Source organism: Amborella trichopoda, chromosome 8 (assembly GCF_054954075.1).
Source record: "Amborella trichopoda isolate Santa Cruz 75 chromosome 8, AtrichopodaSantaCruz75HAP2 v2.0, whole genome shotgun sequence".
Classification (NCBI taxonomy): Eukaryota; Viridiplantae; Streptophyta; class Magnoliopsida; order Amborellales; family Amborellaceae; genus Amborella; species Amborella trichopoda.
In genome coordinates, this window is record NC_142343.1 from 43,040,529 (window position 1) to 43,054,793 (window position 14,265).

Genomic DNA, 14,265 nt, shown 5'->3' on the forward strand with positions numbered 1-14,265 from the left:
AGTATACACATGCGCGAGCACAAAATCTTTTTGCTTTCTCCAAATATTTTGGTCTAGAAAAGGGCAAAAAGCCCTAAACAATGGGAAATGGAAAATGAAAGAGGAAAGATAAAACAAATGGGCAGCTTACACCTTATGTCACTGCCCGTGATCTACGGTCATGATACAAGTTCATTTATGGGGAGGCACATGCACGGTCGGATCCTTAAGATGCTCCTCCATGTGCTCCTCTTCAATAATCAACTCCACAAAACTAACGAAATCAACCTTATTTAGTAAGAAAGGACAATATTGGCCCACAAATTTTAAATTCCAAAAATACCGTTGTATTGTTTGAGAAAGGCTTTCATTTTGGTGCCTAAAAAAATAATATTCAATGGCAATAGGGTCGGGAATGGGTTGGGTAGCCAATCCTAAAAAATTAGGATTTGGACCACAAAAAAATTCGGGCCACCACAGTCTAAGGGTAGGACTGTACCGGGCTTGGCCAAGGCCTGCCGAGTCAGTTCAACCTGCCATACGTTTCTCTTATTTTCCATTTCTTTTCTTCGAATCTATTAAGCCTATCTTGCTTGAACCAGGCCTACGTGGACCTAGGTTAGAGCTAGAGCTAGTGTTTGCGTGACCCAATAGGACCCTAGTTGGGCTAGCGCTAGGCTGGTCCAACCCAAGTGAAGCCCGTAACCAGCCCTACTATGAACGTATATTATGATCCATATTATCAAATCAAACACATGGTGATTTGGATCCTTCCCATCCTTATTAGTCATGTTTCACAGCCCCACTCTCTCTTCATCACCGTGCACCAATTGATTTGAAACGAGGCTTATCTTCGCATATTTGATTGGATGAGGTGTTTATAAGACCTAGACTTAATGAAAACAAAATAGAGCCTCACTTGAAATCCTCGTCTTGAAAGCACTTTTGGTCATAGAAATCTTTATGGTTGCTCTAAAATCAATTTCCAACACCGACTATGAAATTTGAAACCCAAACAATATAAATGATATAGATCTATGAACATTTATTTTTAAGGCGAAATATACGGTCTAGATAATTTTTAACAATATACATTGTTTTTATAACTTGATATCCTACTTTTTTTTTACAACCGTAATGTTCAAACCAAGATGATGGATGTAAAGGTTTTCCAATGCTTGAATTGTAATTCTTGATGAAATGATTGTAAGATTGTCGTTGACTAGACCTAAAGTTCAAAAAATATTCATCAAACTTTATGACACATCCACAACTATTTAATTTTGACAAGACGATATGACACCCCAACTTTTTAATTTGCAATCTAATAGCTAGAAATAATTGCCACCTCCTTATAAATGACCTTATAGTAACAAAGATAAATGACCCCACATGGTGTACCTCCTTATATATAACCTCAGAGTAACAAAGATAAATGACCCCACATGGTATACATTTCCATATTCTTTGGATGGAACCTCCTAAAGTTAAAAGATTGTGTGCAACTAACATCTCAATATTAAAAAGATGTCAATTCCATGTATTTAGGAACTCCAAAAATCTAATTTTTAGCTATTGAAAATGGGATTATATACTGGGAAAAGTTTATACAGAGCCTAAGCTCAAAACCAATCAAATTAGAGCCTACATCAAAACTTTTATTAAAAGAGATTGTTTTGATGCCCAAATATCATCAAATTGATCATCTCGACATCAAGATACATGGACATGAAAAAAAATAGATATCAAGTTTTGGAAATAGTGCATCTTGTAATGCATTTTTGGACCGTCAATTTCAAGATTTTCATAGATCTGGTCGTTCTACACTATTTTTAAAGCTTTAAATTTTATAACTAAAGATAAAATTCTAATTTAAGGCTATCACAAACTATCCAGTATTCAAACTATACTTCTCAACACTATTTGAACGTAGGCACTAATTTGATTATTTAGAGCGTCGGCTCTATCCAAACCACGCCCTATATACTACGATACCATTTATATTTGTTATAAGGAGATCACAATTATTTCTAATTATTAGATGTCAAATTGGAGAACTTGAGATGCGTTATGAAGTTCGAGAAATTATTTTTGAACTTTGAGTTTAGTCAATGATTCTCTTACAACAACTCGATTTGAAATTTGACACAACAAAAAGATGGTAACCTCATTATAACAAAGTAAATGCTCTCGTGATGTTTTTCCATTATATTTAGTTGTATCGGGATTCTAAAAAGGATTTCAAAATTGTAAATAAAAAAAAAAAAGTCTTCCGAGTAACTCTTTTACCCAAGGGAGCAAATGCAAGATGTGCTAGACTAATTTTACGGTGAAAGGTCAATTTCCCAAAGTCATGCGCAATATCCATTTCTTTAGATTAAAGTTTACTCAAGTGTTCTACCGTTTTAAATGAAAATAAAAGAATATACATATTAGGAGGCTGTCATAGAATCAAAACACGAGGCCATATGATGGGACATGGTAATCTGCGAGAGACACAGAGCGCACTCAAGAGAGTTAAAAAGAGCCATTTGATGCAGAGAGAGAGAAAGAGAGAAGTATAGTTCCAAAGAGTCATTTGATGGAGAGAGACAGAGGGGACTAATGTAGTTATAAAGGCAAATAGTCATTTGATGGATGGAGAGAGAGACAGAGAGAAACACCGAATAGTATAGTTCAAAAACGTTTTCATGAGGGCTGGCTGCATCACTACATATGTGGTCCAAAAAGTGAGCACCCATCTTAAAGATGGATACAAGCAACTGTTCTGTCTAAAAATAATGGAAATTAATAGTTCAAATGTTTTTTTATTAGAATTGTTATTTTTAATTTTTAAAATTTATTTATTTTTTTATATTCATGATCTCCACGTTAGAGATTGCATGCCTTTAAAAATTAAGTCCAAAAATTCATCTCAAAAATAAATTTATTAATAGGCCCGCATTTCTACATAAGCGGGCTTGGCTGCATAAAAACAGGGTCCAAAGTCGATTTATTTTGGGGATTGGGGGTAGGTAGAGAGAGAGTTATTCCAATCAGTCATTTGAAGCTCACTTGAACTTAGAGAGAGAGGGATATAGCTCCAAAGAGCCATGTGATACTCACTCAAAACTTGAGAGAGAGAGATGATGTTAAGTCGAACTTGCTTTGGGGGCTCACTGTGTCTGAATTGTTAGGTTTTGGTGATAGTTAAAATCATCACAACTACATTGAAGGTATTATAGTTAAAAAGAGTTGTTTTTTTAGAAGCAAAAATGTGATATTTATATAAGAGAGTCAATGAAGACATAATACTCATCTTTTGAAGGCCACGTTTTTAAGGTTCATGGAAAATGATCTCCAAGAATGCAATGGGTCTCTAAGAGATAGAGATGACCTTGTAGAGAGAGGTGATATACTCATGGGATTTTAGGTTGGTCAAGTTTCCACTTCTAGATAGAGAACGTCTCTCATATGCACGCAATGTGCTCTTTTCGATAGCGGTATAGTAGTTAGAAAGAAGATGTTGATCGATGGAGTTGTTTGGTCAGGAGAGCGGGCTTAGAATGGATGGTCGGTGTTTACCGATGTTTCGAAAAGTATTATCTTTTGTAACTCAAAATTCTAATATTCATTAAGATAGTTGATTTTTTATTGCCAAGGTCATGGACGTAGCTTTTAGGAAATGAACCATGTAAATCTCATGTCTTTGCATTGTAATTTTATTTTTACTTTATCTTGTACTTGATTTATAGTTGTATTTATCTATTTCATATTTAGTCAATCTCGTATACGATTTTGGATGGGATCCTGGTATTTGAGATTCTTAATTATGCAAGATAGGGGTTCTTGAGGATCCTCGATGGATATGTCTGTCCTGAAATGCGTATTTACATATATGTGTGTGTGTGTGCATATGTTTGGGTTGGTTATGGACGGGTCGACCTTGGCCATGATCAGGTCGATGCTCAGATTGCGATCCCGAAACGTATGGCCAATATTACGTAGTATAGTGAATTTTTTTTTTTTTTGGGTAATTCAATGTGGATGATGAGTCCCTATCCATTTTCTAAATCGTTAATGGTTTTTTAAAAGCGTTAGGTGAGATTGGAAGCTAGACATTAGCTAGGACACAAGTAGTGCTCCCAACACGACCAACCCCATTCTCATTGAAAGTTTACCGGTCAAGTAATGTATTAGCAACATTGTTGGAATAACCGGGCGATCTAACCACTAACACTCGATAAGATCGAAACCGGCATGGTTTTGGTGATCGATCGGTAAATAAAAAATAAAAATAAAAAAATGTATAAAAATTCTAAAAAATAATGAATTTGATTTTTAAAAGCCTTCTTTTTTTTAATATTCTTTATATTATTGTAAAGATTGAAAATTGTTTTGGTCAATAATACTCACTTAATATCAAAAATCAATCCGTGAAAATTCATTTTTTCATTAATTTTCAATTTCATTTGAATGTGTTTTGTTTCAACCATTCATGATGTGCTTTTCATACTATAGTAGTTTCTTTATTTTTGTATCTTTTTTATTTTTTCAACGCATTTTTTACTGCCCGGGACTTGTTCAGTTAGAACGGTTGAATCGGCTTGTTTACTTATTAGGCCGGTTAAATCGCTTCGGGGCCCACGTCAGGTTAACCATTTCGATTTGATTTTACTAATACTGATTAGCAATCACTGGACCGTTAAAAAAAAAATAGAAATAAAAATCAAACAATAGACATTCATTCTCATCCTAACAAGCATTGTGGAACAATTGTGATTCCCGACCAAAAGCCACTACCACAGCACAGATAATCGGCACCGTCCATTGACTAGATTGCACTGTAGGTGACATCAGCCGGATATTCCACGAACCACGTTTAAGGGGTCCTAAAGTACGTGAACATGCGACAAAAGAAGATGCCAAGGAACATGAAAATGAACGGCTCATAATTCGCATTATGGGATTGAGTCAGACAGAGTGTTAAGGGGAATACAAGGTTCCCAAGTATTGCCACAAAATTCATCTCCTAGAGAGAAAGGTATTGGAGAAAGGTATTACCTCTTTCTATTATTGAAAAACCCGGTTTTTATGCGGCCAAGCCCGTATACGTAAAAATTTTTAAAATTTTTAAAAAATTTTGTTTGAAATGTTTCTAGACAAATTGTAGTCGAAGTGAATGTGAGAATAGAAACGGAGTTAGGAGAATTGTCGATGGCATCAATATTTCAAGAATAGTTTGCAAGTCGTTGACGCTCATGTGTGCATGTGCCGGCGAGAAAGATCTTGACTGTATGAGGCACGTTTCTGAAACCTGATGATCCGGATCAGATAATTCGGTTTAGACTTGGTAGGTGACTGATTTGAATTTCCTTTGTGCTTTGGAATTACCTTTAATATAATTTCATCAATTTTTTAACAATTCAGCTGATGTGGATTGTCGATCGAAATACGCTGGATTGGTAAAGCAGTTAGGCAATTCAAAACCATATCTCAAGTTTTAAAACACTTGTCTTAGGCAAAAGCATTTACCTTTGGTAAAACATGTCACAGTTAGGAAAGGGTTTGGGCAATGGTGTTACCACCATTATACCTAATTACCACATTGTAGTTTTCAATCCTGCTGACATCACTGACACTTTAAAAAATGGTGCAATATATATGAAAAACCAAGTAAGGGCTTGTCTTTCTCGATGAATTACTCAAAAGGAAAAAAAAAAAAGAAAAAAGAAAAAAGAAAAAAAGATGCCAGTTAACTTTATTCATTGGATGTGAAACTGTTATGCTAGATGTGTGTTATTGACTATACTCAAAATTCAAATATATTAAAAAAAATAGTTTTGAACCTTACATTGCACTCTAAACTATGGGATTTCACATCTAATTGTAATCTCATAACATACAATCTCCAAATTTAATTTTTATAATAGCTCATAAAAAATCCGTAGTCCAACAGGTAGAAACGATCAAGGACCACTTAGGAAGATTTGTGGAACCACTAAGGCTCCTATAATGTATAACCAATGAGGTGGGGGTCAGCTAAGTGTTACAAGGCTTCAACTTACAGCAGGGTGTTCAGAAAGAGAAAGTAAAAAAAATGAAATTTTTTTCCCCAAGTTGAGGGGATCACATAGGCTTCCCTATCTAACTTCAATTCTTGATGGGATTAGGATCATAATTATCAAGATCAGACTGAACCAACCGGTCTGATCAGGCTATTAACTAGTGCTTTGATCGATCTAGTTCAAAGCAAAATATAAAATTTGATTGAGAATGAGTCAAAAACAAATATTTGATTGATTTTGGCTAGTCAAGCTTTGACTCATTAGGCTGGTTACACAATGTTGAGCAGCCTCTTAAATATATTTCATATATCTAAATTATTATTATATTTTTCCAATTTGTCAGTACAATCCATGATTTATCATTCATGGACATTGATAAGATCCTTCCATTTACCAACAACTTAGGATAGTACATAACAATACTCTGATTAAAACACATTTTTCTTAAAAAATTCTATTATTTTCCCAATTCTGCTAAAAACTTCGAGTTTTTCAAAAGATTTTCAACAAATCGCTTCTTTTTTTTGGAATAGATATAAATCTTTATTTTATCATTTTTTAATAATATCTTTTTAAAAGAACTTTTTTCTTGTATCTTTATTGAGACTTTCATTCTCTTCATTGATTTGATATCTTTCATATTGGTTTAGAGATAACCACATTAAAAGTAGGACGAAAGCACGATTTAACAAAAAATTTCTTAAAAAACGTTTACCTAGATATTCCCTTAAAAGAACAAAAGCAATATTTCCTAAGAGAAATAATCTATCAAAATAATCGTATATTTTAAAATAATAGGTAAAGTTGGAGGACGAATACCCCAATGTAAAATCTTCTTTTTCTCTAATTCCAAAGCATAATTATAAAGAGCAAGAGAAATCTTTAGTCACAACTAAAGATTTTGGCAGCTAAAATTTTAGGGTGAGGTTCGAATATTTGGATTTGTTTAAACATTTAATTACTTTCTTTATTCATATAGAAGTTTGATGAATTTCTTCATTTCAAAGTTTTTGAATTTCTTCATTTCAAAGTTTTTACTTTTTATTGGTTTAGACTACACAATATTTTAGATGGACTAGTGTTTAACTTTTTTGGGTTTCTGTGGTGTAGTTATTTTCAATCCTATAGTGGGCCCCGGGCCCCGCAATCCCATATCTTGGGTTGTAGTTCTTGTTATTTACCGAAGTTAGCTTTATGTTTGGTAATGTCGTTCTTATTTCATTGTATGTTCTCAGTAACTCTATATATGTTATGTTTTGTGTCAAGACAATAGAGTAAGCATCATTGATGTATTTAAGAAAAAACGTTAAATAAAAATTTGTCAATAACTATCCTAATGATACTTGTTATGGACATAAGTTAATTGTTTAATAACATTATATATACGTATAATAATTGTAAAGTAAATTTTTATCTTTTGTCTTCTTTACATATCTGATTTTTTCACTCCATATTTTTTAGCAAAATATGAAATATTCACAAATCTCTAACCTATCTAAAATTTGGAAATTAGTAGTTTTCAACTGACTTTTTTGCCTCCGAAGTTTTAAAACAAAACCAATTTATCACAGGCCTTTTGGTTTGCTAATATATTATTATTCGGTGACTTGCTGACATTAATGGTGTGATTCTTATTTTTCAAAAATCTAGTTCAATCAATTCAACTGGTAGTTGAATTAATTTCGAGTGGACCAAACCCTTCATTGATTCAATGCCAATCTAGTTCTTATAACACGGATGTGGATATCCAGTGCGCTCATACTTTTAGAAAGATGATCACAAGGGCCATCTTTATGCAACTTACGGTGGGTTAAAAAAAAAAATTCATCTAATGGGATCCAGTAAAGGGAAATGGTTTGATAGGGCCAGAGCTCTATCAATATAAGCAAAGCCTTACCTCATAAATCATCAAAAATTGCAATTCAAATATTGAAAAAACTTTACATCAATCGTCTCAGCTTAAACATTATGATTTTGAAAACAATTACGATTTCAAGCTCTAAAACTAGTGTTACATTGTAACAAGTTATCTAGACTGTTTATTTTGTCCTAAAAAAGTTGTTCATAGACCCACAAAATCTATACTATTTTTTTAGTTTCAAATTTCATTATGAATGTTGGAAATTGATTTTAGAATCATCATGAATTTTTTCATTACAGAAAGTGATTTTAAAACCATCATGGAGTTTTTCGCTATAGAAAGTGCTTTCGGGATGAGGATTTTAGGTGATGCTTTATTTTGCCTTCATAAAGCCTAGACCTTATAGAAACGTCATCCTTTAAGTACACTATGATGCGGTGAACCATAACCTCATTATTTTTTCTTTTTGTGATTTAGTCCATCCAATTAGATCTACTGCTGATATGCTATGATTTTGAAATCTTATTCATTTAACAAACATCACCTTCAATACTTCGATGAACGGTCAAAACTGGATAATTTATAGATAACCAATTTTACAAAATTCTAGATTAAGCCTATTTGGGAGGATTTTTTCAATCTAAAATTTTGGTAACCACTTAAGAAGTACTTGATAAATATTTTTCGAATAAATAAATAAAGTATATATATATATCTATATATATATATATATATATATATATATATATATATATATATATATATATATATATATAAATTAAAATTTTAGTTTTTATACACCTCACTTTCTAAAAATTTGACGGTTTCTATTCAATTTTGAGACATTACTTTTTTGAAGTGCTTAGAGGGTGCAAGTGGAATTTTTTTTGGGAAATTTCGTACAGATCCCTAATTCCCCATCGTATTTTACGGTAGACCCTCCTTTTTTTTTTTCAAGCAGACGGTGAAATACTTAAGGTTTTTTTATGCAGCTTGAAAGAAAAATAGAAGGGTATACCGTGAAATAAAATGGGGAATTAAAAGTTTATACGATATTTTCCCCTTTTTTTTATTGAGGTTAGTCTACGTGATAAAGGGGTTATCTCCCTAAAAATTTAGGGTCCCAAAACTAATCTTGGGTGGGGCTTCATCCGAGGGAGTAAATGGATAATATACTCCCTAGGGAGTAGAATATCTTTTAGCATATGAAAAGATACATATTAAAGTACCATTGTCCAGCTCGAGCAAACAATCTATCTAGTTCCTCAGGCCTAGGGGGATTTTTTCATCTTAAACTTTGGGGTCCACTTTGTGATCAGTAGATGAGTATTCGAATAAGAGAAGAATTTTTAATGCCTACAGATGTAGATCCTACCATCAAAGAATAGGATGGATGGACGATATGTTATCGTAAGGCGTGATTGTCTTTGATGCTGATCAAGGTATGAATTGAAGTTTTCTTTTCTCAGGTTGATGGCAAAGGTTGGGCAAAGTCACATCTCCAAAACTCAGTCCTAAAAATCCTCCCATGGTTTCACTTGATGGAGCAAATGTACATTTCGCTCCCAGGAGTGTATGCAGTCTCTGGAGTTTTCTCTTTAACGAAAAATCACATATAAGCACATGTTGTATACTTTATTGTAATTACAAGAAATTCTAAGAAAAAAATATTAAGAAGGGACATAATTCTCCTAATTGAAATCATAGTTATCAAGACCGGACCAAATCGGTAGTCTAATTTAGTCGGACCACTGACACGTGCCTTATTTGATCTGCTCTAAGGTACAAATCAACTTTCGTGAAAAACTAATCAAAATCAATATTTGATGTGTTTCAGCTGATCATACCCTATAGCTTCATTGGTTCGACCAGTGAAATGCACTTTGGCATTTTTTTAAGTTTGTTTTATATTTTTAAATCATCATATCAATTTTTTTTCTTTTTCTCTAAAATCCATTCCAACCGTTCTACGAATAGTTGGACCAATGGTAACTAGATCAAACGCCTCACTGTTTTAGTGATATGATAGATCTTGATATCACTCATTGAAAGAAAGAGAGCTACAATTCCAATTATAATAAATTAAGAATATGATTGTAATAACAAAATAATTTGAGTTTATGTGACTTCTTGGTTTGGAATTATTGAAAGGCCAACATCTCAAATATCATCTTACCACATTCAAGAAAAACTAAAATAAAATATAACACCTTTAAACATGGAAAAGTTTATATAAGGTTGCAACCTTAAAATGTAGAATCACAAATGCACCTCAAAAATCTATTGGAAATATTGTTTTAATATTGAAAAAGCCCTCTAATCAATCATCTCAACATCGAGATCTATGAATATGAAAAAGAAAAAGGTTTTTGAGTATCGGAAATAGTGCATGTTGCAACACATTATTTAGACCGTCTATTTTCAAGATTTTCATATATTTATAGATCTACTTGATTTTTACCATTTTTGAAATTTAAAATTTTCTAATTAAGTATGAAAATAGATTTTAAGATACTAATAAGATTTTTTACAACAAAATTACATGTTATGATAAAATTTGGAGGTGTGTCCTAATTGAATTGTTTAAAATTGAAACCACACCCTTTAAACATTTAAAGAAAATGTAACATCACTAAAGGCCAGTGTACATAGAATGCATCGAGATTAGGAGGAAAGGGAGAAAATACCCTTTAAACATTTAAAGAAAATGTAACATCACTAAAGGCCAGTGTACATAGAATGCATCGAGATTAGGAGGAAAGGGAGAAAATGGCATGAGGTCTATTTTTAAATCTACATGAAAAAGGAATCAGATGTCACATTGAAAGAGAATCATGATATAATACACGTTACAGTGAAAGAGAAACATAATATTATGGTCGTTCTGCGGGACCAAAATTCAGATTTTGTCCTACGCAAAGGATCAAGTTGGGGGATTTTTATTTTCTTTTGCCATAATTTTTTTTTATTAATATTTTGGTTACCTTTTGTTTTTTTTTTATTATTATTTAAAGAAAAAGAATTTTAAGCTCTTATAGACCTTATGGTCGGATTGGTCCAAATCCATCTTTGTGGTGGAATTAATTTCGAGAATTTTCGGATCTCTTCATCAAATTATCTGTTAAATGTGTCTTAGACATGAATAGAGATAAACACGAAATTAATTAAACTGCACTTATGAGATCTGCTATAAAATATTTTACTTATTCTTTTATTTACTTTTAAAAAACTATAAAAATGCCCATGATAATTAATTAAAGTGTTTAAAAATAGGTATAATGTTAAATAGTCGATAAACTAGGTGTATTTCCATAAATGTTCCAAAGATAAAAATGGGAGTTTTGAGATTGGAAAAGTGCCCCTAACATTGTGTCTTAGAGATGAAACTAAATATGTTATGGGATTGTCAACAAAAAAATCATTTACTTTTTGTATGTGGAGGTCACAATCACTCTTGTCCTTTAAATTTCAAAATGGGTGGTTGTAAGAATATCATGCAATTAACTCAAACTTCCAAAAAAAAAAATTCTCAGACTTCGTGGCTCACTCCAAGCCATCCAATTTGAAATCTAACGAGTAGGAATGTCTGCGATCTCCATGTATAAAAGATAAATTGTCTCTTTATAGACAATCACATATACACTATCTGGACGCATGGGATTACAAAGATACGGTAATTTGGATATGGTATTCAATGTACAATTAGATCTCATGGGGTCAACGAACTTTCCTTAAAACGAATGAGGTTAAACTGAGGTCAATTTTGGCCAAAAATTACAAGAAAGGTCATCACTATAGGTCAATTTTGGCCAAAAATTACAAGAAAGGTTGTCACGTGTAGAGTTTTTTAATTTTTCCATAATGGCCCTTGGTCTAGGGATGTATTCGTGGAGCGGCTTAATTTATTTATTTTTTAATTTTTTTCAATTGTCTAGACCGTATGCTATGTTTTGGGACTGATAGCGACTAGTTCAAGGTTCCCATCCTCAGACCACCCAAATTGTAGTGTTATAACACATTATAGGCAGTTTGAGGCCCTATCATTGGACTGCCCAGATTGTCATGTTACACCACATTACAGTCGGTCCGAGATCTTGGACAGCCTATAAAGTGGCCAAACACCACAGTATCGGCGGTACGAGGATGGGGGCCTCGGATTGTTAACTAAATTGAAGCAGTTCGATATCTTCATTCCCGAATTACCTATAAAGTGGTATAACAACATAATTTGGGTGATTCGAGGATGGGGGACCTTGAATCGATCACTAACTATCCTAAACATAAGACATGGCCCAAAAAATAAAAAAAACATAAGACATGGGGCATTATGGAAAAATTTAAAAAAACTCTATAATAAACTACCTTTCTCATCAACCCATTTTATATTTTAATTATTTATTTTGTATTAAATTACTCTAAAAAGAATGCCGTCCTCTTTCTGCCTCTTATTTGCTGGCCCTATTGGACACATCCAACAACCCCGGCCTCCTTGGAACTAACTCCCTCTCCGCTAACAAAACCATAACACAATTAAAAGCCACTACATGTTTCATCTTCTCGATCCTTATACTCTTCTTTCCCCTACTCCTCATCTCCTTTCCTCTCTCTACCCGACCCCCTGACCTCACCACCACCTTGCCATGCTCCATATTCCTTTTCTACTTTCTCTTTCTGCATAAAAATCGCCCAAATAATCTCCCTCCGGACAATATCGGTCTTCCAATCATCGGCGAGACATTGGGCTTCTTAACCACCCTAAGAAATGGCACATCCGAGCAATGGGTAGCGAAAAAAGCAACCAAATTTGGCCCAATTTTCAAGATGGTTCTCTTAGGTTCATCCTCCATAGTCATGACCGGACCAGCATCAAACAAACTGTTGTTTACGTCCGATGATAAAACTGTAATGGCCAGTCAACTGGAGAGTGCACGGAAAATTGCAGGAAAATACACCATTTTTGAACTTAATGTACTGAAACTCAAGCAAATGCGGTTGGTCTACATGGGCTTCTTAAAGCCAGACAGAGTGAGAGCCTGCATAGAAGACATGGATAGGATCGTGAAACTTCAGCTAGCCAAGGAATTTTTTGATAAGGGTAATGAATGTTCAGGCAAGCAATTTTCCGCCGGCGTCCCACCTATGAAACACATGACTTTTGATGTAGCTTTTCTACTAATCTTTGTATTACCAGAGGGGTTACCAGACGGGAAAGTTAAGGAAGAGTAGTTTAGGGACTTCACAATGGCATTTAAGGCTATAATGTCTGTTCCGGTCAATTTTCCGGCGAGGCCTAAGAGCAAGAGAGAGAATAATCAAGGCATTAGTGCCTATGATTAGAGGCTAAGGCTAAGATGGGAGATGAATTAGTGAGAAGTAAGACTGATTATATCACTTCTCTTTTGAGTTTTAGAGATGAAGAGGGGAAGGAACTTAGAGAGGAGGAAATAATTGACCATATAATTGCTCTTATGATAGCTAGCCGTGACGCATCTGCCATTCTCTTGAGCCTGATGGTCTGGAAAATGGGGATGGACAAGGAGGTGTATGACAAAATTCTACATGGTACTATGGCTCACCAAAATGTCCTCTTATTGTTTTTACGCATAGTATACAATGAGATTTACCTGCGGTACAAAGATGGTTGCAATTAATGTTGAGCATGTGAAATTGTGTGGCACCATTAATTTTATTGGCTAAGCTTAAATTTCAAAAGAATTTTTTTTTTGAACTTTGTGATACATCTAAGCTATTAGATTTCACATCGGATGGTTATAAGTAATTGTGACCTCTTTATATCTAAAGTAAAAGGTCCCATTGTATACAATCCCTTGTTTTTTAATAAAATGGATGAGCCCTTGACATTTCTCTTCTTAGGAAGGGAAAGTATGTTGCGTAGGGCTGTTAATGGTCCGGGCCAAGCAGGGCCTTCCCTCTATGTTGTGCTTGATTTCAGGCTTCGGGTCGGGCCACCATGCACATTACTCTTTAACGGGTGGGGCCTTTGCCGAGCCGGGCCGAAAAAGCCTGAAAATGTGCCCAACGGGTAGGGCTAGCCCAGAAAGTCCAAAAAATATTGTGGCCCAGCCCAATAAGCCCTAGCCCAAATAAAAGCCCACCCCGGCCCATTTAGAATGCTTTTATTATTATTATTATTATTATTTTATTTTTTAAAAAATCTTCATTCTTCAAACTTTTCTTCTTTATTGTTGTTGTTGTTATTGTTGTTGTTGTTGTTCTTCAAATTCTTATTATTTGATTAGTGTAACATATAATACATTCAAATAAAAATAACAATAAATAGTATAAGAAATAAATAAAATTAATTACATTTACGTAAATTCTACTGTACTAATTTTATAGTAAGAATTTAAAGAAAAA

General features: G+C 33.7%; 1 protein-coding gene across 1 annotated transcript; it reads left to right on the plus strand.

Annotated features, from left to right (window-relative positions):
* Positions 1-11,541: 11,541 nt before the first annotated feature.
* LOC148781118 (taxane 14-beta-hydroxylase-like) lies at positions 11,542-13,538 on the plus strand. The gene is made up of 3 exons (XM_088874727.1): positions 11,542-11,560; positions 12,311-13,098; positions 13,233-13,538. Exons 1-3 carry the CDS (start codon positions 11,542-11,544, stop codon positions 13,536-13,538), a joined length of 1,113 nt encoding a protein of 370 aa, XP_088730853.1.
* Positions 13,539-14,265: the final 727 nt, after the last annotated feature.